The sequence below is a fragment of the Natator depressus genome, chromosome 1, assembly GCF_965152275.1.
Source record: "Natator depressus isolate rNatDep1 chromosome 1, rNatDep2.hap1, whole genome shotgun sequence".
Lineage (NCBI taxonomy): Eukaryota > Metazoa > Chordata > Testudines > Cheloniidae > Natator > Natator depressus.
The window spans coordinates 206680803-206703897 of NC_134234.1; the positions used below are offsets into that span (position 1 = coordinate 206680803).

General features: G+C 42.8%; 1 protein-coding gene across 5 annotated transcripts in view; it reads right to left on the reverse strand.

Moving 5' to 3' along the window:
- Positions 1-4780: 4780 nt before the first annotated feature.
- MIX23 (mitochondrial matrix import factor 23) overlaps positions 4781-23095 on the reverse strand; it is a 35361-nt gene continuing 17046 nt past the window's right edge. The window contains exons 3-5 of one of the 5 annotated variants that reach the window (XM_074947829.1): positions 15637-15738; positions 10122-10181; positions 4781-5092 (exon numbers count right to left, since the gene is read on the reverse strand). In XM_074947829.1, the coding sequence (XP_074803930.1) occupies positions 5042-5092; positions 10122-10181; positions 15637-15738 (213 nt within the window). In that variant the 3' untranslated portion in view covers positions 4781-5041. The remainder of the gene's footprint in view (positions 5093-10121; positions 10182-15636; positions 15739-23095) is intronic. The other 4 variants (XM_074947810.1, XM_074947847.1, XM_074947820.1 and 1 more) reach the window with 4 other exon arrangements.

A 23095-nucleotide genomic window follows, 5' to 3' on the forward strand; every position in this document is an offset into this window, starting at 1 on the left:
ACCTCAGTCTCCGGAAAAATCATGGAGCAGGTCCTCAAGGAATCAATTCTGAAGCACTTAGAGGAGAGGAAAGTGATCAGGAACAGTCAGCATGGATTCACCAAGGGCAAGTCATGCCTGACTAATCTAATTTCCTTCTATGACGAGATAACTGGTTCTGTGGATGAAGGGAAAGCAGTGGATGTATTGTTTCTTGACTTTAGCAAAGCTTTTGACACTGTCTCCCACAGTATTCTTGTCAGCAAGTTAAAGAAGTATGGGCTGGATGAATGCACTATAAGGTGGGTAGAAAATTGGCTAGATTTTTGGGCTCAACGGGTAGTGATCAATGGCTCCATGTCTAGTTGGCAGCCAGTATCAAGTGGAGTGCCCCAAGGGTTGGTCCTGGGGCCGGTTTTGTTCAATATCTTCATTAATGATCTGGAGGATGGTGTGGATTGCACCCTCAGCAAGTTTGCAGACGACACTAAACTGGGAGGAGTGGTAGATAACCTGGAGGGTAGGGATAGGATACAGAGGGACCTAGACAAATTGGAGGATTGGGCCAAAAGAAATCTGATGAGGTTCAATAAGGACAAGTGCAGAGTCCTGCACTTAGGACAGAAGAATCTAATGCACCACTACAGACTAGGGACCGAATGGCTAGGCAGCAGTTCTGCAGAAAAGTACCTAGGGGTTACAGTCGACGAGAAGCTGGATATGAGTCAACAGTGTGCCCTTGTTGCCAAGAAGGCCAATGGCATTTTGGGGTGTATAAGAAGGGGCATTGCCAGCAGATCGAGGGACGTGATCGTCCCCCTCTATTCGACATTGGTGAGGCCTCATCTGGAGTACTGTGTCCAGTTTTGGGCCCCACACTACAGGAAGGATGTGGAAAAATTGGAGAGAGTCCAGTGGAGGGCAACAAAAATGATTAGGGGACTGGAACACATGACTTATGAGGAGAGGCTGAGGGAACTGGGATTGTTTAGTCTACAGAAGAGAAGAATGAGGGGAGATTTGATAGCTGCTTTCAACTACCTTAAAGGGGGTTCCAAAGAGGATGGATCTAGACTGCTCTCAGTGGTAGCAGATGACAGGACAAGGAGTAATGGTCTCAAGTTGCAGTGGGGGAGATTTAGGTTGGATATTAGGAAAAACTTTTTCACTAGGAAGGTGGTGAAACACTGGAATGCGTTACCTAGGGAGGTGGTGGAATCTCCTTCCTTAGAAGTTTTTAAGGTCAGGCTTGACAAAGCCCTGGCTGGGATGATTTGATTGGGGATCGGTCCTGCTTTGAGCAGGGGGTTGGACTAGATGACCGCCTGAGGTCCCTTCCAACCCTGATATTCTATGATTCTATATAAATGGTATTCTATTAACAACAGTGCAATTAGCTGCAATTAATTTTTTTTAATCACACGATTAATCAAGATTCATTTTTTTAATCGCTTGACAGCCCTAATTACAATCTTTATTCTTTCTGTTCTCTTTTCTCTTTGTGAAGTGCAGTTTATTACTTCTATCATAAATGCTACAAATTTCTCTCTCTTCAAGAAATATATCTTTCTCTATTTCTCTTATATAGCATACCTTTTGTGACATTATGTTGTAGTAAACGTACCTTCCCTTATTTGTTTTCTCCTTCCTCACTTGTCTCTTTAAATACTTTTTAGCAGCTTTTAGCTTCTGTGTAAGTCTAGATATCTTGTTGAGAATTCTTGTTCTTCGTAGATCTCTAGCCTGTTTAGGTACCATGTATCCTTCATACACTGTACTGTTATCATCACAGTCAATACATTTTAGGGCTGCTTTTTCTGCAATTTTCATATGAATGCTCCCTCCACATTTACCACATTTTGTTTTACCTCTTCACACATTTGTCAGATATCCAAACTTTTGACACTCCTAAAATCTCAAAGGGGGTGGAATACATGGTTTAGACCAAAACAACTGATATCCTAGCTTTATCCTGACATGTAAAGTCCTTGCTTTACATGTTATTTTCACAGCTGTGGATGGTTTGCCCCTCCGCCCCATCTTTACTTCCTTAGTCACCGCTCTTTACTTCCTTATTCAGCGATTTGGCACTGGCAATATTGTGGTTTCCCACCCTACTCTTTGTTCCCTTTGTTCCTGTTCTTGTCCTCTAATGTGCATCCATTCTTCATTCCTAGCTTCTTCTCCCTCACATTCTACAGTGACTTCTGTGAGATTCATCCTGCTTTTGCCATCTCCAAGGCACAGCCACTCTCCACGCACCTGCCAGCCCAGCCCAGCCCAGCCCAGCCCAGCCCAGCCCAGGGTAAGTCTACCTGGAAGACCCTCAAGGAGGCAACCAGATAACTTCCTGTGCCTCCTTTGGGCTTAAAGAGTGATTCAAGCCAATCAGAGAGGCTGAACATCTCCTCCCATCAGGAGTGTGGCAGGGCCCACTCACTCCTGCCTCTGCTTGAGTCCACAAACAGCTCAGCACTCAGCTCCTGAGGCAAGGAAGGAAGAGCAATCCCTCTCACTGTCTGCTTCTCTTCTCCTATTTCCTTCTGTGCCCTTTTGTATCCTCTGCCTAATGGCTTAATTAGCCTTCCAGCTCCCCTCCACCTACCGATTAGGCACAGCTCTTCTTAAAGAGGTCTATTCTGCAGTCTTTAATTGGAGCTGCAGTGACCAGCCTGCTGGCTCAGAGGGTGTTGCCCAGGACTCTGCCACAAAGACCTTCATGGGCCGTGCCTCCGGTAAGCTAGGCTCCACCAGCCCATGCTCTCTGCTGGTCACAGTGAGCTACTTGGGTGGTGGTCCAGTCTGAGGACTGCCTAGGGACCTGGGGACCAAACTTCAATACCCGGATTCAAATCTCCACTACCCTGACTTGTAGCAGGGATTTGAACCCAAGTCTCCCCCAACCCAGTGAGTGCTATAGAATCATAGAATATTAGGGTTGGAAGAGACCTCAGGAGGTCATCTAGTCCAATCCCCTGCTCAAAGTAGGACCAACACCAACTAAATCATCCCAGCCAAGGCTCTGTCAAGCCAGGCCTTAAAAACCTTTAAGGAAGGAGATTCCACCACCTCCCTAGGTAACCCATTCCAGTGCTTCACCACCCTCCTAGTGAAATAGTATTTCCTATATCCAACCTAGACCTCCCCCACTGCAACTTGAGACCATTGCTTCTTGCCACCACTGAGAACAGCCTCGATCCATCCTCTAGGGAACACCCCTTCAGGTAGCTGAATGCTGCTATCAAATCCCCCCCTCACTCTTCTCTTCTGCAGAAAAAATAACCCCAGTTCCCTCAACCTCTTCTTATAAGTCCATATGTGCCCCAGCCCCCTAATCATTTTTGTTGCCCTCCGCTGGACTCTCTCAATTTGTCCACATCCCTTCTGTAGAGGGGGGACCAAAACTGGACACAATTACTCCAGGTGTGGCCTCACCAGTGTCGAATAGAGGGGATTAATCACTTCCCTTGATCTGCTGGCAATGCTGCTACTAGTGCAGCCCAATAACGAGGGCACACTGCTGACTCATATCCAGTTTCTCGTCCACTGTAATCCCCAGGTTCTTTTCTGCAGAACTGCCACTTAGCCGGTCGGTGCCCAGCCTGTAGCGGTGCATGGGATTCTTCCTTCCTAAGTGTAGGACTCTGCACTTGTCCTTGTTGAACCTCATCAGATTTCTTTTGGCCCAATCCTCCAATTTGTCTAGGTCACTCTGGACCCTATCCCTACCCTCCAGCATATCTACCTCTCCCCCCAGCTTAGTGTCATCTGCGAACTTGCTGAGGGTGAAATTAATCCCATCATCCAGATCATTAATAAAGACGCTGAACAAAACCAGCCCCAGGACCAACCCCTGGGGCACTCCGCTTGATACCAGCTGCCAACTAGACATTGAACCGTTGATCACTACCCGTTGAGCCACCAGGTTATAAAGTCACTCTCGCTTTCAATGAATATTTAATTTATAAAAAGTGGAACAGCTCCACCAGGGAAGACAGACACCCACCCCAGAATACCTAATAGCCTAGCTTGTGGGAGTTACATTGTGTGTGAGTTAATGAAAGCCACTCAACACCCCCTATTCTGAGCTGCTTATATAGGATGCTCATCTTCCAAGAAAAGTTTAGGTACTAAACACTATGTCCAGTTTCACTGATATCACAAATAAGCACATTTAAAGTCTAGAGATGCAGTTCTTCTCTCACCAACTCCTACCGCACTGGTATGATCAAACTGGTTTCAAAGATGCTTCAGAAAGCGAGTTTGGCATTAATACTTTCATCAGTTGTTAAAATTCGTAACACAGTCATCACTGTTAAAATGTCATAGGTGAAAAAGGATTTGGGTGTCTCATTCCTGTCTCCATCACAAAGCCATCATGCAGTCTGTTCCAGTTAGCAGTGTCTGCTCAAGAAGAAACCCAGAACTGCATTAGGAGATATTATAGATCCATGTTGGGGAGGAGAGGAATGGTATATAGGGGGTCTGCAGGTCAGGACTGAAGTGTACTGGCAAAGCTGTGTCTGTGTATAACCTTACTGAACTATCACCTGTGGTAAATGGTTCAAGACAAAGCCTTTAGCCTCCTACTTTGAGCACTGCTTGAGCACTAAACTCGTTCAAACTATAAAAGTTAGATTTTTTTGACCATGTCAGGTCACACTTCAGGGTAGACTAGATTTATCCACCATGCTAAAGGTGAAAGCAGTAATACAGGAAGACCTCCCTGGTGCAACAACAGAGGGAGCAATTCTCTATTATCTCTTCCCCTTCTAGGGCTGCTGTGGGTTGGGGAACTCAAGAAAGTGGTAGTATCCCATTCCATCTGAAATTTTTTTTTAATAGTTATAAAATGTATTAGTTTTTCACATTTTGTACAAAATAGGAGTTGGTTTCTCTTAATTAGGAGAATCAGCTGAATGTGAGATTTTAACTAGATGAGTCTGAAAACAAAATGAGGCGGGGTTCTCCTGGTTCTGGAACGGTCTCTCACAGCTTGCCCCATGTCTCTTCAGCTTTGCTCTCATGATTGTAGAACAACTTCACGGGAAGCTCTCTTGCCTCACTGGCTCTTTGGAGGCTTGTAGTGAATTCTGCAGCGTTCATTAAATACCTAGGAGACCAAAATAAAAAGGGAGTCGTACCTTGTAATAAGCATCCTCAACACAACAGAAGCTGGGGCCAGAACTGGCAATTCTCCCTTTCTACAGTGCACATGTCAAAACTATGACTGACGACTGACCTTGCAGCATTAATTATCATTACCACTCTCGCAGATCCCTGGGCCTATTCACCTTCCATGCAGGTCAGTATTCCAACACTTGCAGCCTGGTGCTAAGAGATGGCATAGCACTAGAGGTGCTCGCTTTCAGATGAGACAAAATTTAGATCGTAACCATTTGTGGTCACTAACCTGTGGCACATTTCACAAGAGGAAAAGCCCTGGCGTACTACATTCTGTCAGTCTAAATTCACTTTGGCATTTTAACTGGATACAGCTGTTCTTTACTTTCTGAGCTGATCTGTTGTGTTGTATCACTGTGCTGCTCAACAGATGCCATGTTGCACACCAGGGGTGTGGCATTACAGTGGAGGGTGAAATGCAAGTTACATTTATGGGTCACACCAGTCTGTAAAAGCTTTGTAGAGTTATTGTATACTGTTTGCAATCAATTCAATGTTTTTGGATCAAAATAATTTTGACTACTTGATAGCAGCCCCCCCCTTCAGCTGCACAGACTAGCACCTGCAACACTCACCTTCAGCACCATGCTTGGCTAAAATCTGGTAAATAGAACTAGTAAGCTCAGATGACCTTCCCATTTCTCCTAATTGGAGGACTCAAACCCCATACAACTGGCTCATACAAGAAATTAACCATCGGAGTTCACTGGGAGAAGCAACTATAGAAATCAATTTAAGTTAACTTGAAATAAAACACTCAACTGAAATAATGCTTATGCACCAAAATAACTAGCGAGACAACTTACAGCTGGGTTAGTTATTTCGTTACCAGTTTGTGTGCTGACAAGCCCTGAAAAATGGCAAGAGCACCACCTAGAATCAAGCTGGGGTGCTGACTCAGTATTGATTCAGACTCAATACCTTTTCCTGCAATAAGATGGTTTATCATGGAGATTTCTTAAGTAATAACCAGACCTGACTCTTACCTTTTAAGATCTAAGGCTGTGTCTACACTGCCACTTTCAGCGCTAAAACTTTAGTCGGTCGGGGGTGTGAAAAAACACCCCCAAGTGACAAAAGTTTTAGCGCTGAAAAGCGCCAGTATAGACAGTGCTCTATTGCCAGGAGCACAAGGCTAGCACCCCTCACTCACGGTGGTTATGTTTTATCGCTGGGAGGGCTGTGCCCCGGCGATACAGCGTGACTACGCTGCCCACGTCACAGCGCTGCCACTGTGTTGTAACGTGGGCAGTGCAGACACACCCTAAAATAGCGTGAGCTGTAATGCATGCGTCACACACATTCTTACCACCAACTAGAAGGGTAGGGTATTTAGTGTTCAGCCAATTATGGCTCATTTTATAGAAGTACTTAAAACTGTTTCAGAGTTGTCCCTTTCCACAGTCCCATGCTCTCTGGATTGAGTTCCAAAGGAAAAGGAAAAGGAAAAAGGAAAGGATCTTTAGGGCCTGCCACCAACCTCAGCAAAAAATTGTAAGTTTGCGAAGTGCACAGCTTCAGATTCTACTTTCAAAGATCTGTTCAATACCCCCTCTGCCTGATAAGAGATTTGAACATGCATCTCCCACCTCTCAGGTGAGTGCTCGCCTCTCCTCCCCTCCCAGTTTGTGTGCAGTTCAGCGTGCTCTGAAAACACCTACCAGATTGGGCCATGCAGGCAAGACAGGCAGGGTAATGCCTAGTTTCACCTGGTTTGAGGATCCTGCTGGGGCTTCAGCATGAGCTAGGCACCTGGGCACCAAGACTGAGGCAGCCGTATACATGCCCAGAGGAAGAAACTTCAAGTCCCTGATGCACCTAACGGCAGAAATGTAGGCTCTGAGTGATTTTTAGGTGACTCCAGGGTTAGGTGGCAGCTTAGCAGGGGTTTTCAGTGGCACCTAAGTTTCTTTGTGAATGTAGCCCTTGATGGCTAGATGGGTGGTATAAACCAGATTCACCTCTACAAGTAGACAATCCCATAAAACAGCACCCTCTTTCTGCTAAGCCACACCTACTTTCCAAGTTCCCCAGAGACTCAGTATTCATTTCTTAGTAACTGCCAATTTGAGGTGAATGAGGTGAAGATAATTAGTCCAAAAAGCAGCTTTCACTCAATTAAAAATAATCACACTTCTGTGAAAATGCTGTGCCTGCTATTGGTTTCATTACACAAAGTAAAACTATTTCCCCATGTTTATTCCCCCACCCCCACCATTCCTGTCAACTGCTGGAAATGGCCCACCTTGATTATCACTACAAAAGGTTTCCCCTTCCCCTGCCCCCCAGCTCTCCTGCTGGTAATAGCTCACCTTACCTGATCACTCTCCTTACAGTGTGTATGGTAACACCCATTGTTTCATGATCTCTATGTATATAAATCTCCCCACTGTATTTTCCACTGAATGCATCCGATGAAGTGAGCTGTAGCTCACGTGAGCTTATGCTCAAATAAATTGGTTAGTCTCTAAGGTGCCACAAGTACTCCTTTTCTTTTTGCGAATACAGACTAACATGGCTGCTACTCTGAAACCATTGGTTTCAGAGTTAGCTTCCCACTGATATGGATGGGAGCAATTCATACCTCCCTCAAAGATACTATTTCAGGCTGTCACCTAACTGAGGCACAGATCAATGTATTGGGTAGAACTGTTTGAAATACTTTGAATGCAGTTTGTCAAATGCAATTTAAAAAAAAAAAATTTAAAGTGGTCAATAAAAAAAAAGTTATCAAAATGGCTTACTTACCAAGAGCCTGCTTTGCAGGAAACAAAAATTCAATGACCATTTTGGTAATGTTTTTTGGACAAAAGCATGAAACACTTCTGAAAAAATATTTTGGAGTGAAAACAATTTCACTTTTAACAAAACAAACAAACCCTATTTTGCAACCAGCTCTGGTACTGGTTAGCGTTAATTTGCATTTTGAAGTTTATTTTTCTGCCATAAGGGCTACATACTTTTTTTAAAAATGACAGTTTCAGTTCTGGTACACAATTTAACAGCCACTTACAAAACTGGGCAATTAGGCAGCCATTTGTAATGCTGCACAACTGCATAATAGACTAACAGTCTCCAATTCAACCAATGGGTTCAAAGCATTTTACAAGACTATATAGTACTCTGATGTTCCAGAGAGATTAAAGAAGAAGGAAATTAGATTTACTTGGGGCTTGGCTACACTTGCGAGTTACCGTGCAATAAAGGAGCCCCAGGCGCACTAGCTCACTATCCGTCCACACTGGCAAGTCACACAGAGAGCTCTGACTCCTTTGCTACAGCGCTGCTGGTACTCCACCTCAGCGAGTGGAAAAACGTTTGCTGCGCCCTCGCTGGAGCGCCGCGGCACCAGTGTGAACAAGGTGTTGCATTACTGCGCTCTGATCAGCCTCCGGAAACATCCCATAATCCTCTTAAGTCAAGTGGCCACTCTTGTCATTGTTTTTGAATCGCTGCAGGAATGCGGATATGCCCTTTGAAAGCTCCGTTTCGAACAGCTGGCTGCTTATCTGCTCCGAGACAAAGCAAGCCATTAGTGTGGAGTGCTGTGTGTGATGGGGGGGGGGGGTCTGCTGCTGTCTCATCTTACAAGACAGCATGCTGACATGCTCTCAGTCCCCCAAAAACCCATCTCTCTCCCCCCACATACACACAACACACTCCCTGTCACACTCCATCCTCCCCATTTGAAAAGCACACTGCAGTCACTTGCATGCTGGGATAGCTGCCTGTAATGCACCGCTCCCAATGCCGCTGCAAGTGCCGCAAATGTGGCCATGCCAGTGTGCTTGAAGCTGTCAGTGTGGACAGACTGCAGCGCTTTCCCTACTGCCCTCTCTGAAGGCAGGTTTAACTCAAAGTGCTCTACATCTGCAAGTGTAGCCATGCCCTCAGTCATACAGCAAGACACTGGCAGAAGTGGGGATAAAATCCCAGAGTCCCAGTTTCTTATTCCCTACTCTCATCTGCACCAAACAAGAGAAAAATCCATATTTTTTTTTTTTTGTATCTTGTGCTGTGCATCCCTCTTTTTTACCTCTTGGGAGTTTCAGAATTTAAAAATGAGATACAACTCTTACTGGTCAGAGCTTACTTAGACAGGATGCATGGGACTTGACTCCACAGTACCAGAACAGACAGCATAATACAGCCTGGCCTGATATCACTATTAGTGTCTCGAGAATCAATCCCCTTTCTGCAGGGAATACTGGAATGAGATATGGATTACTGGACAAAGAAAGCTTTATACTCTATTTGAAACTAGAAGAGGATCTTAGGAGTGAGATGTCCAGAAGTTCTAGTACTTGGCTTTAAAATGATCTTGGTGCTAGATTACCCACCCCAGAAATTGAAGGACTATTTTCCACAAAACTGGTATAGTACGGGCAGCAGAACTTCCCTCCTACACAGTGCCTCACCGCACAAGGGTGCCTCCATCCTGACACGCACAAGCTCCTTCCAGAGGTAGAAGGGAGTTCAGTCTTCCTGGCCCACTCAGTCCTAGGTATCTCCAACTGAGACGGCTCACAAGAAGTCCAAATAATGCCAGATGTGATGGTGTTTGTGAAACAGATACTTATCCCCCAAGAGCTACACTGAGGTACACCAACTCACCTCACAGAAACCACTAAACATAGGGAAACAACTTTTAATCACTACAAACCTGAATCAGACTAGAATAGGTGACCTGCAGGTGAAGTACTTCAAAGCCCATTTCTCTCACGCACACCTTTCAGCCTGTTTTTATCTTTCCTTCGCAGTTTCGTTGAAAGGTTCTTTATCTGTAAACTAATGACTTCAGAGGGGGGAGGTGAAAGTGGAGATTTGGAGCCAGTTCCCTAGAACTTCCTACTTTTTTCCTCCCCTCACCTCCTCCATAACACTCCGATGCACTATGGTCATGCATCAGTTTAAACAGATAACATCACAAACTTAATAAAACAATGACTGTTCTGTACCTTCCAGCTTCTGTCGTTTACTACTTCTTCCACATTCAACTCAGACTGCATCAACTTCAACTGCAAGAAGTATGAGAGAAGACAGACAGCATTCAGAGTCAGATATTAAGAACAGGCCCCCACAGTCTTGGCAATTCACATAATGTGACCCTAAAAACCCCTCAATACCAGCTGGTAAAGGGTTCACTGCTCTGTAACAGTAACTCCTGATAAACTCAGTACACCTAGCACACTGCTTTCTATCTATAAAAAATGTCACGTGAGGTCTTCAATAAAAGCTGGGGTCATGCTGGTCATGAGTATCAGCATGAGATGTATGTACAAATACTGTGTGTGTACGTACCCACATCCACAAACCTACCTATAAATACACACAACGAGACATTTTAAGTGTCTTCCTAAAAATGGCAGAATCAAGGCAAGGTTGACAAACAGGTCTCTATCAGACAAAGGATACATATTCAACTGTCTGCCTCTCGGTACAAGTGTACAGGAAGCCAACACAATGGAAGCCCTGTTTTCATATGAAGTCCACACCAAGGAATACCCTGGGGGTCATCCTGACTCTGGGGACAAAACATGCATTTTGAGGGATACAAAGAGAAGGCAAAAAGACAGCTCTTTATCCTGTATCTGAAGCACTGCAAAGGACATTCAGGCAAGATAAGATGCCTTTTAGGCAGATGGTTATGCTGTTTAAGTTTAGTCGCTAGAAAGTACGTACAGATTTTTTTATACGTAACCTTCCTCTTTCCATTATCTCTTAATCCTTGACAATAAATTTGATTGTTTTCACAATAAATATCTCAGTGCTGTGATGTGATATATGGGAACTGATCCTCAGATGACTCGAACAAACTGGTATTGTGATAAATGAAAGGGGGGGGGGTAGCTCCCTTTTATGGACGCTCAGCCAGCCAGTAGCAGTTCTCTAATTGCTCTACCTGTAAAGGGTTAAAAAGTGTCACTGCTCTGCACAGGTAAAAGGAAGTGAGTGGGCACCTGGCCAAAAGAGCCAATGGGAAGGCTAGAACTTTTTAAAATTGAAACAAGACTCCCCTTTTGTCTGTCAGTTGTTGTTCTTGGGGAAAGGCAGACAGGGAACAGTTATGCTATGAGACGCTTGGACCAGGTATGAAAAATCATCCATATCATACCTAGAAACTAATCATCTAAACCCGCAGATATGTAAGTAGATCAGGAAATGTCTAGGAAGACGCGATTAGATTTCTCTCTTTTATTTCTTTATGGCTTGTGGATTCCTCTGTGCTAACCCCAGGTGCTTTTATTTTGCTTGTAACCTTTAAGCTGGACCTCAAAAGAGCTATTCTTGATGCTTAATCCTTGTAGTTGTTTTTTTAAATCTAGCAAAAGCCTAAGTTCCCAGATGTATTTTCTTCTTTAAAAAAAAAAAAAATGTTTACCTTTTTTAAGAACAGAATTAGATTTGTGTGTCTTAAGAGGTTTGTGCACATGTTGTTTAATTAGCTGCTGGAAACAACCGACTTCCCTTTCTCCTCCCCCCCTCCGCTCTTCCCCGGAGGAAGGATGAAAGGGTTTGAGGGTACCCCACAGGAAGGAATTCCCAAGTGCATCCTCCTGGGTTCTCAAAGGGGTTTTGCACGTGGGTGATGGAAGCATCTACCAATCCAAGGTCAGAGAAAAGCTGTAACCTTGGAAGTTTAATACAAGCCTGGAGTGGCAAGTATTATTTTTTAGAATCCTTGTGGGCCCCCACCTTCTGCACTCGAAGTGCCAGAGTGGGGAATCAGCCTTGACATGGTGTGTACACTGTCCCTTGGGGAAAGCAAACCTGGTATTCCTGTAAGTAGCCAGAGACAGGGGCTGGATATCACAGGGGAATGCTTCAAAGGAGCGCAGGGACTGAGATGCACCCATTGTTAGCCTGCAAAGCAATGAGGGCTAGCATTGCCCTGAGGAGATTGTTTGGGTGGCTACTAGGCTGGTGTTCTCAGGGAGCTGACACCGAGTTAAGCACCAGCATCTCTCTGTCTCTCTCTCTCTGGATGCAGTGAGGTAACAAGGTGACTCTCAGTCCTGGGCACCCCAAGTCACACATACCAGCACTGAAGAAGAGCAGCTCCGTGTAGCTCGAAACAGAAGTTGATCCAATAAAACATATTAGTGCACCCATCTTGTCTCTAATAGATTCTAGTAAATTCAAACCTCAAATTCTATTTTTTTTTTTTAAATCAGTTTTTACCACCCTGGAACAAAGTAAAGTTGCACAGGCCATGTTAATTCTGGCGTTTCCTAACTTTACAAGATCAAGCACTCCAACCGTAATATTCTTTAATTGTGTGTAATTTCTAGACAGTTTAGAAGGATTTTCTTTTTTCTAGTGTGTGGCACCATACTGACTCCTCCACATGTCAACCTAGGTCCTATAGAGCCATAGCACAGAGCATAGCCACTCAAGCTAAAGGAGTGACTCTAATAGCATTAATATTAGTAGGCCAGCCACAAGAGGCAGAGGAAAACACTTTGCCACTGGCTTATACATCTGTTTTCTACACGGTGGAATCTTGGGGATCAGGATACCTGGCTCTGGAAGGGAGTTTGCTCTTGCAGTTAGACCGCACAGATTTGGTGCACTTACTCTGAAAGGCAGTGTGACTAAATTAATGTGTCTTGGGTCTGCGCAATTAGAGATGCTGTTCTACCCCCAGCTCTGCCAGAAGTGACCTTGGGCAACAACTCGGTTGCTTCCCTTGTAAAACGGGAGAGAAGACTCCCTTACAGGACAGAGGTATGATGCCTTACTCAATTAAAAGGGTCAAAGAATACACAATTAATACCACTTAGAGTTGGGACTAGAACACATGCTTTACCCCAGTGATCAAAGGCAGTGTTCAAAACTTAAGTGTTACAAAGAAAAATGACACTGAAATGAGCGTGGGGCCTTGCTTCACTCAGCCAACAAGCTCAGCACAGTTAAAGGCATGCACAAACTTGGATTTTCAAAAGCTTATGACTTGGCCCTACCAGGTTTCATTTTCATGGGGACAGTAAAAGACCCTCTCTGACCCCAACAATGGGATTCCCTGCTAAATTTTGAGTCCCTGTCTCAAAATTATAGAGTGCACTCTAGCTCTTCGAGGAAATGGTTAGAAAAAATTAGCAGCAAAGCTCTTTATTCTTCCCTAACCTTATCTGTAGAAGTAGCTAAGTAATTTTGCTGACACTTTCTGAAAGAAAATTCAGCCCCATACATTTCAAAGTTTGGCAAAATTATATGCTACTAAAACTTCTAGAATAAAGAGGTATAACTACATGTATTATCAGCTCTACCTATAACAGAGATTAGAGGACTGCTTTCCGAATTGGACACTGGCTTTAGGAGTCAGACCCAAAGAGTAATGCTGTGTAAATGGTGAAATGGAGCTGCAAGTAGCAGCATTCCAAAGACACACTTAAAAGACATGCAGTTGAAGCTGCCTTATATCAAGTGAAAAGTAGTATCTTGGCAGTGAACATTTATTCTCTAGATTTGAACTACATGCTACAAGCACTCTAGGCAGCTTGAGCCAAGATTTGTCCTGGCGAGATAATAACCAAGTGTCCTCAACATCCAGACTACATACATTTGTTTCTTTTGGTAATGAATGTGATTTGAGGAAAACCCATAGATGAATGAATAGACTGGCTGAAATGCAAATCACAGATCTCTGTAAAAAAATTAGCATGCCAGTGTAAAAACCTGTTAATGTTATGAAAAATTTATGTGCGGGTCAGCCATACGGTTTTGGATCTCAAACACTTCAAGCTGATGATGTAGCTACTGGTCAACATTTTCAAAAATGGGTCCCTGAAGCTGGGCTTTACATCTTAATTTAGATACCAAGAGACCTACCTTTTTAAAGCGCTAAGCATTTCAGTGGGAGATACAACTCAGCAATTTTAAAAATCAGATCTCTTGCTTGAGTCTAAGGATTTAAAGTAGAGATTTTCTAAGGCACAAATGGCAGTTAAAGTGCCAAACTCCCACTGAAAAGTCACTGGTAGGGGACTTTGGCACCAAGCTGCCATTTGTGCCTTAGAAAAAGCTCTCCTGAAGAGCCTAACCTTAAACTCTGGTTTTTCAAGAATCTTACCCATAATCTTTAAGGAGAGATGATATTACAACCATTATGTCCAAGGATCAAACAGATTCCCCTTTTAAGTACTTAACTCAAATCCCAAGGTGGCTGTTCATGAACACATGAACATATTTAATACAGTAGAACCTCAGAGTTATGAACACCAGAGTTACAAACTGACCGTTCAATCCCACACGTCATTTGGAACCGGAAGTACGCACCCAGGCAGCAGCAAAGACCAAAAGAAGCAAATACAGCACTGTACTTTTTCTTTTTCTTTATTTCTGTAGTAGTGTATGTCTACAGTGTTAGACATACACTACTACAGAAATAAAGAAAAAGTTTAAAAAAAAGATTTCACAAGATAAAGGAAACTGTTTCTGTGCTTGTTTCATTTAAATTAAGATGGTTAAAAGCAGCATTTTTCTTCTGCATAGTAAAGTTTCAAAGTTGTATTAAGTCAATGTTCGGTTGTAAACTTTTGAAAGAACCACCATATCGTTTTGTTCAGAGTTATGAACAACCTCCATTCCCCAGGTGCTCATATTGTATGTTCTTCTAAAAGGTACACGCTAGGAATTATGTTGAGGAGGTTCTATGGCCTGTATCATACGGGAGGGAGGGGGTCAAACTAGATGATCTGACCTCAATCTGTGAAAAGCCTTTGGAAGTAGGATGTACAAATACAGGTATTCTTGAATGCTGGTGTGACTGCCAGATGAACAGGAGGTTTAGGTTGGATATTAGGAAAAACTTTTTCACTAGGAGGGTGGTGAAGCACTGGAATGGGTTACCTAGGGAGGTGGTGGAATCTCCATCCTTAGAGGTTTTTAAGGTCAGGCTTGACAAAGCCCTGGCTGGGATAATTTAGTTGGGGACTGGTCCTGCTTTGAGCAGGGGGTTGGACTAGATGACCTCCTGAGTCCTTTCCAACCCTGATATTCTATGATTATATTCTATGATTCTATGAACTTTCACATTACTCAAAAAAATTCCAGACTGTTCAAGATATAACAAATTATCTAGAATTAACAGCATGGCGGACTGATAAGGATTAAAGTCTTCACAAAACACCCATTCAGAAAATTTTTACCATTTCAAAAGTTCAAAGTATAAATCTTCTATGTAAGGAGGATTAAGTTGCACTTCCAAGGAATAACTGCTGTCCAAGCTGCTTTAACAAGTCAACATCCATGCTGACAGGCTCAAAGATTTCAGATCTAGATGGAAGACTTCTCCTTGATCTTGGATAGTAGATCAGGAAGGACATTTAACAGAGATTCCAATGCTAGAGCCAAAACTTAAAATTGACATGCCCAAGTTGGCATAAATCAGTAAGACTGGAGCTCTGTTGGTTGAGTCTTACTGAGGATCCCGGGAATAAGAGCCACTAGAGGAAAAGCACATTGACTGACCCCACGCCAGAGAAGTGCCATCCACCAGAATCCAGATCCCTGCTTCCTCTGGAACACAATTTCAGATACTCTGAGACAGATACAGCAATTTCCTGCAATATCCTGTAAAAACCATACCGAATTAAGTTTAAGCATCTTAGTTCATTGTATTTAAAATGCAAACGTTTGTGTATTATTACGGAATTGTACATAACGTCTCTAAAGAGGAGACCTCACTAATGTAAACCTTGGGAAGTGTTAAGAGCTACAAAAGACTATTTAAAACAACGTGCTAGACAAAGTTAAGTGGGATTCCTAGGAAATACCTGGGAGGTGGGGAAGGCAACTTCTCACCTCTGGACCCATCCTTTTGAAGCTGCATCCTGAGGGGAAAGCTTGTCTGCTGATCACCTACAGACCAGAGGCCCAAACTGGATAAAAGAGTGACCCTCAGATTCAGCGGGTGCTTGTTCTGAGCCAAGGTGATAATGAACTTGTAACCACAGGAAAACCCCTTTGGTTTGAAGTACTGTTCACCAGCCAGAGCCCTTGCTGGAGTCAAAGGGTGGTCTCTGGTAAGCTTATAAACAAGCATGTAGGTTTTGTTTTGTTTTTTAATTGTTTTCTCTGTAATAATTTTACCTTAAGAATAAAATGTACTTGCTTAGAAGGAGCTGTGTGATATCTATGGCAAATTGATTACCTTTCAAATGCTATGAAAAGCTAAGCACAGATGTAGACCTGGAGAGGCAGTCTGTCTATGCTGGGGAATTCACTGTGTAGGCAGGGAGCCATGCAGCCTGGAAATACTCTGGTTGGGAGGGAGAGAGACATATCTTTGCCCAAAAGAGGTGAAGGCTGGGGAGATGGAACCCTAAGAGTGGGTGCCCTTGCTAGATCCCAGAAAGGGAACAGAGGTGCACAGTTGCCTAGAACTGACACACTGCATTCTTGTTTGTGATAAAAAGGTAAGCGTTCCTCATACCTCTTGCAGAAGGGATAAATCACAAACCTTGTCAAGACAAGATGTAATACTAGAGTAACCTAATTTGATCTCATTAACACACCTTCTGATACTTGGCAAGATAAAACAATTGCACTTTTGAATGTGCTAAGAGGGTAGAGTTAAAACTTGGGCTCTCCCTTATAAGATGTTTGTGAGATCAAGTTATCTAGCTCCATCTAACATCACACTTTTAAATTAAGGCTATTGATTAATCGCAGGGAACTCAGGCAATTAATTTTTTTTGAGTTAATCACAATTAATCGCAGTTTTAATCGCACTGTTAAACAATAGAATACCAATTGAAATGTATTAAATATTTTTGGATGTTTTTCTACATTTTCAAATATACTGATTTTAATTTAACACAGAATACAAAGGTTTCAGAGTAGCAGCTGTGTTAGTCTGTATTCGCAAAAAAAAAAAAAAAAAAAAAAAATACTTGTGGCACCTTAGAGACTAACCAATTTATCTGAGCATAAGCTTTCGTGAGCTACAGCTCACTTCATCGGATGCATTCAGTGGAAAATACAGTGGGGAGATTTATACACAGAGAACGTGAAACAATGGGTGTTACCATACACACTGTAACGAGAGTGATCAGGTAAGGTGAGCTATTACCAGCAGGAGAGCGGGCCTGGGGGGGGAGGTGGGCCATTTCCAGCAGTTGACAAGAACGTCTGAGGAACAGTGCGGGGTGGGGGAATAAACATGGGGAAATAGTTTTACTTTGTGTAATGAAACCAATAGCAGGCACAGCATTTTCACAGAAGTGTGATTATTTTTAATTGAGTGAAAGCTGCTTTTTGTACTAATTATCTTTACCTCTGTAATCGAGTGACCAAAGATATTGAACTGTTCTCCGACTGGTTTATGAATGTTATAATTCTTGATGTCTGATTTGTGTCCATTTATTCTTTTACGTAGAGACTGTCCAGTTTGACCAATGTACATGGCAGAGGGGCATTGCTGGCACATGATGGTATATATCACATTGGTAGATGTGCAGGTGAACGAGCCTCTGATAGGGTGGCTGATGTGATTAGGCCCTATGATGGTGTCCCCTGAATAGATATGTGGACAGAGCTGGCAACGGGCTTTGTTGCAAGCATAGGTTCCTGGGTTAGTGGTTCTGTTGTGTGGTGTGTGGTTGCTGGTGAGTATTTGCTTCAGGTTGGGGGGCTGTCTGTAAGCAAGGACTGGCCTGTCTCCCAAGATCTGTGAGAGTGATGGGTCGTCCTTCAGGATAAGTTGTAGATCCTTGATGACGCGTTGGAGAGTTTTTAGTTGTGGGCTGAAGGTGATGGCTAGTGGCGTTCTGTTATTTTCTTTGTTGGGCCTCTCCTGTAGTAGGCGACTTCTCGGTACTCTTCTGGCTCTGTCAATCTGTTTCTTCACTTCAGCAGGTGGGTATTGTACTTGTAAGAACGCTTGATAGAGATCTTGTAGGTGTTTGTCTCTGTCTGAGGGATTGGAGCAAATGCAGTTGTACCTTAGAACTTGGCTGTAGACAATGGATCGTGTGATATGGTCTGGATGAAAGCTGGAGGCATGTAGGTAAGTATAGCGGTCAGTAGATTTCCAGTATAGGGTGGTGTTTATGTGACCATTGCTTATTAGCACTGTAGTGTCCAGCAAGTGGATCTCTTGTGTGGAGTGGTCCAGGCTGAGGTTGATGGTGGGATGGAAATTGTTGAAATCATGGTGGAATTCCTCAAGGGCTTCTTTTCCATGGGTCCAGATGATGAAGATATCATCAATGTAGCGCAAGTAGAGTAGCGGCATTAGGGGACGAGAGCTGAGGAAGCGTTGTTCTAAGTCAGCCATAAAAATGTTGGCATACTGTGGGGCCATACGGGTAACCATAGCAGTGCCGCAGATTTGAAGGTATACATTGTCCCCAAATGTGTAATAGTTATGGGTGAGGACAAAGTCACAAAGTTCAGCCACCAGGTTTGCCGTGACATTAATCGGGGATAGTGTTCCTGACGGCTTGTAGTCCATCTTTGTGTGGAATGTTGGTGTAGAGGGCTTCTACATCCATAGTGGCCACGATGGTGTTTTCAGGAAGATCACCGATGGATTGTAGTTTCCTCAGGAAGTCAGTGGTGTCTCGAAGATAGCTGGCAGTGCTGGTAGCGTAGGGCCTGCGGAAGGAGTCTACATAGCCAGACAATCCTGCTGTCAGGGTGCCAATGTCCGAGATGATGGGGCGTCCAGGATTGCCAGGTTTATGGATCTTGGGTAGCAGATAGAATACCCCAAGTCAGAGTTCCAGGGGTGCGTCTGTGCAGATTTGTTCTTGTGCTTTTTCAGGGAGTTTCTTGAGCAAATTCTGTAGTTTCTTTTGGTAACCTGCAGTGGGATCAGAGGGTAATGGCTTGTAGAAAGTGGTGTTCGAGAGCTGCCTGGCAGCCTCTTGTTCATATTCCGACCTATTCATGATGACAACAGCACCTCCTTTGTCAGCCTTTTTGATTATGATGTCAGAGTTGTTTCTGAGGCTGTGGATGGATTGTGTTCCGCACGGCTGAGGTTATGGGGCAAGTGACGCTGCTTTTCCACAACTTCAGCCCGTGCACTCTATGTAGAAGTCCAGTCTGTTGTTTCGCCCTTCAGGAAGAGTCCACCCAGAATCCTTCTTTTTGTAGTCTTGGTAGGAAGGTCTCTGTGGGTTAGTATGTTGTTCAGAGGTGTGCTGGAAATATTCCTTGAGTCAGAGATGTCGAAAATAGGATTCTAGGTCACCACAGAACTGTATCATGTTCGTGGGGGTGGAGGGGCAGAAGGCGAGGCCCCGAGATAGGACAGATTCTTCTGCTGGGCTAAGAGTATAGCTAGATAGATTAACAATATTGTTGGGTGGGTTAAGGGAACCACTGTTGTGGCCCCTTGTGGCATTTAGTAGTTTAGATAGTTTAGTCTCTCCAACGACAGACTGCTGAATTGGAATGAATTTGCAAACTGGATACAATTAACTTAGGCTTGAATAGAGACTGGGAGTGGATTGGTCATTACACAATGAAAAACTATTTCCCCATGTTTATTCCCCCCCACCGTACCTCAGATGTTCTTATCAACTGCTGGGAATAACCCACCTTGATTATCACAACAAAAGGTTTCCCCCTCGCCCCCGCTCTCCTGCTGGTAATAGCTCACCTTAAGTGATCATTCTCGTTACAGTGTATATGGTAACACCCATTGTTTCATATTCTCTATGTATATGAATCTCCCCACTGTATTTTCCACTGAATGCCTCCGATGAAGTGAGCTGTAGCTCACAAAAGCTTATGCTCAAATAAATTTGTTAGTCTCTAAGGTGCCACAAGTCCTCCTTTTCTTTTTACAGAACACAAAGTGTACAGTACTCACTTTACATTAGTTTATTACAAACATTTCCACTGTGAAAATGACAAGAAATAGTATTTTTCAATTCACCTCATACAAGTACTGTAGTGCAATATCTTTATCATGAAAGAGCAACTTACAAATGTAGATTTTTTTCTGTTAAATAACTGCACTGCAAAACAAAACTATGTAAAACTTTGGAGCCTACAATTCCACTCAGACCTAAGACAAACAAGGTATTTACGTGCCAAATATGCTAAACATTCATATGCCCCTTCATGCTTTGACCGCCATTCCAGAGGGCATGCTTCCATGCTGATGATGCTCGTTAAAAATTAAATTTATGACTGGACTCCTTGGGGGAGAATTGTAGTCTTCTGCTCTGTTTTACCTGCATTCTGCCACATATTTCATGTTATAGTAGTCTTGGATGATGACCCACCCATGTGGTTTGTTTTAAGAACACCTTCACTGCAGATTTGACAAAATGCAAAGAAGGCACCAATGTGAGATTTCTCAAGATAGATACAGCACTCAACCCAAGGTTTAAGAATCTGAAGTGCCTTCCAAAATCTGATCAGGATGGGGTGTGGAAGAATGCTTTCAGAAGTCTTAAAAAATCAACACTCCGATGCAGAAACTACAGAATCCGAACCACCAAACAAACAAAAAACAACCTTCTGCTGGTGGCATCTGACTCAGATGATGAAAATGAACATGCGTCGGTCGGGATTGCTTTGGATTGTTATCGAGCAGAACCCTTCATCAGCATGGGTGCATATCCTCTGGAATGGTGGTCGAAGCATGAAGGGGCATATGAACCTTTAGCGCATCTGGCACGTAAATATCTGGCTATGCTGGCTACAACAGTGCCATGCGAACGCCTGTTCTTACTTTCAGGTGACATTGTAAACAAGAAGCAGGCAGCATTATCTCCCGTAAATGTAAACAAACTTGTTTGTCTTAGTTCTGAGTGGAATTGTAGGCTCTAAAGTTTTACATTGTTTTGTTTTTGAATGCAGGGGGTTTTTGTACATAGTATTTTTCTGTAGAGTTCTCTTGTTTTTTAAAGTGCAAATATTTGTAATAAAAAATAAAAATAAAGTGAGCAGTGCACACTTTGTATTCAGTTTGTAATTGAAATCAATATATTTGAAAATGTAGAAAAACATCCAAAAATATTTAATAAATTTCAATTGGTATTCTATTGTTTAACTGAGATTAATCACGCAATTAATTTTTTTAATCGCTTGACAGCCCTATTTGAAATACTAACCTAGGCAAGGCCACAGAGTTTTTGAGAGACTATTCAGGCTGTGCATTGTATTTTTCAGAAGGAAATGAGTGACAAATTTGCACTTTCATTCCCATTGATACCATTGGGCTCAAACATAAGGCTGTGAGTACAAATGTACAGCCACAAATGACAATGCTAGCTCGAAAATTGAGGGAATTTTCTGAAGTATGAATTCATACAGGCAATCATCTCAAGGAACTACGGTTAAGAGAGTTAAGACAGTTAAACATTTTATTCAATATGAGGTACACACCTGTAGTCTTTATCAGTAAAGAGTCTCCAGGTTTGTGCTTACAGTTTGAGTAGCTAGAACTATCTATTACTGTCCTCCCTCTACACCATACTGTACACCTGCAAAGCTTGATAAACTACTGAGTAGCCTTATCTGTGAAACAGGACTTGTCTATGTGATTTAGTTTACAGCAAGCCAGGCTGTAAATCTAGAGTGCACTAGCCTGCCGTGCACTAAATCACCAACCATATAGACCAGAGGACACATTCAGTTGAAAGAAAATTCCAAGGGACGCACCTCAAAAAGAGTTATACTTTTAACGTGTCCTTATATTGGAGAATAAATGCTACTCATGATGATACAGCCCAGTTATACCTGTATATCTGGACATCATAGATAACAACAGATTTCTTCACTAAATGGTCACTGAACCAACAAAAAGTCATTCATTTTTACACTTGGTTTTGTTAAGTAGTGAGGATATTATATAGGAGCTGGTCACAGGAAATAACCTTGGATTGAGTGATCACAAACTGGTTCAGTTTAAATTAAGTGGAATGATAACCTAAACAAGGTTGGCTACTAGGATTTTTGGTTTCAAAAGGGTAATTAAGGGAATTAATTCAAGAAGTCAATGGGACCGAAGTGCTCAAGGACTAGCACTCAGAACACTTGGAATTTCTTTAAGTCAAAAGGTACAAAATCTATCTGGGAATTTACAAACCCATGCAAGGGAATACACTTGTAAGAAAGAGCTCCACACCTAACTTGAATTACCACCGCAAAAAGAATATTAGGAATAAACACAGAACATACAGGGAAAGGAAGAAGGGAGCAATCAAAGACAACTATATGCCTTGGAGGTCAGAAAAATGTAGGAATAAATTTAGAATTGTTAAAATCAAGCTGAGCCAGACCTTGCAAAAGAAATTAACAGTAAGAGGTTTGTAGTAGGGATGTAAACAGGGTTTATAAATAGTAACTGTGTAACCTATTAAAATTCTATCCATTAAATGGTTAACCATTAAGGAGTTCACGTAAGCGGGGAACTACGGGTGCGGGGGGTGCTGCACATTTTACGTGGGGTTCCGCTGCCGTATGGGGCAGTGGAGTTTAATCGTTAACCGAAACTAATAAGACCGATGCTTATTGGTTAACCGGTTAAACGTTTATATCTCTAGTTTGTAGTTATATAATAAAAAGAGAAAATGAAGGATGAGGAAGGGCCACTATGCAGTGTGGCTGGGGTAGAGATAAAAGATAATCTAAGTATTGCCCTAAAACTAAATGAATACTTTGCCTCAATTTTCAATAAAGGTGAAAGTACAGAACACAGACATGAAGGCAGGATGGCTGATGGAAATGCGTAGAGAAGCAAAGATTACCACATGGCAGGCGAAAGACTTAGCTCTTAATTTGCTCAAATTGGGAGGGTGAATAATTTCCATCCCCGAATACTGAAAGAACTGGCAGAGGAGACCGCTGGTCCAATACCCAGGATTTTTAATAAATCTATCAATTTAGGATCAGTACTGTATGAGCAGAGAATAGCCAACCTATATTTCAGAAAGGGGAAAAAAGTTATCCAGGCAACTACAGA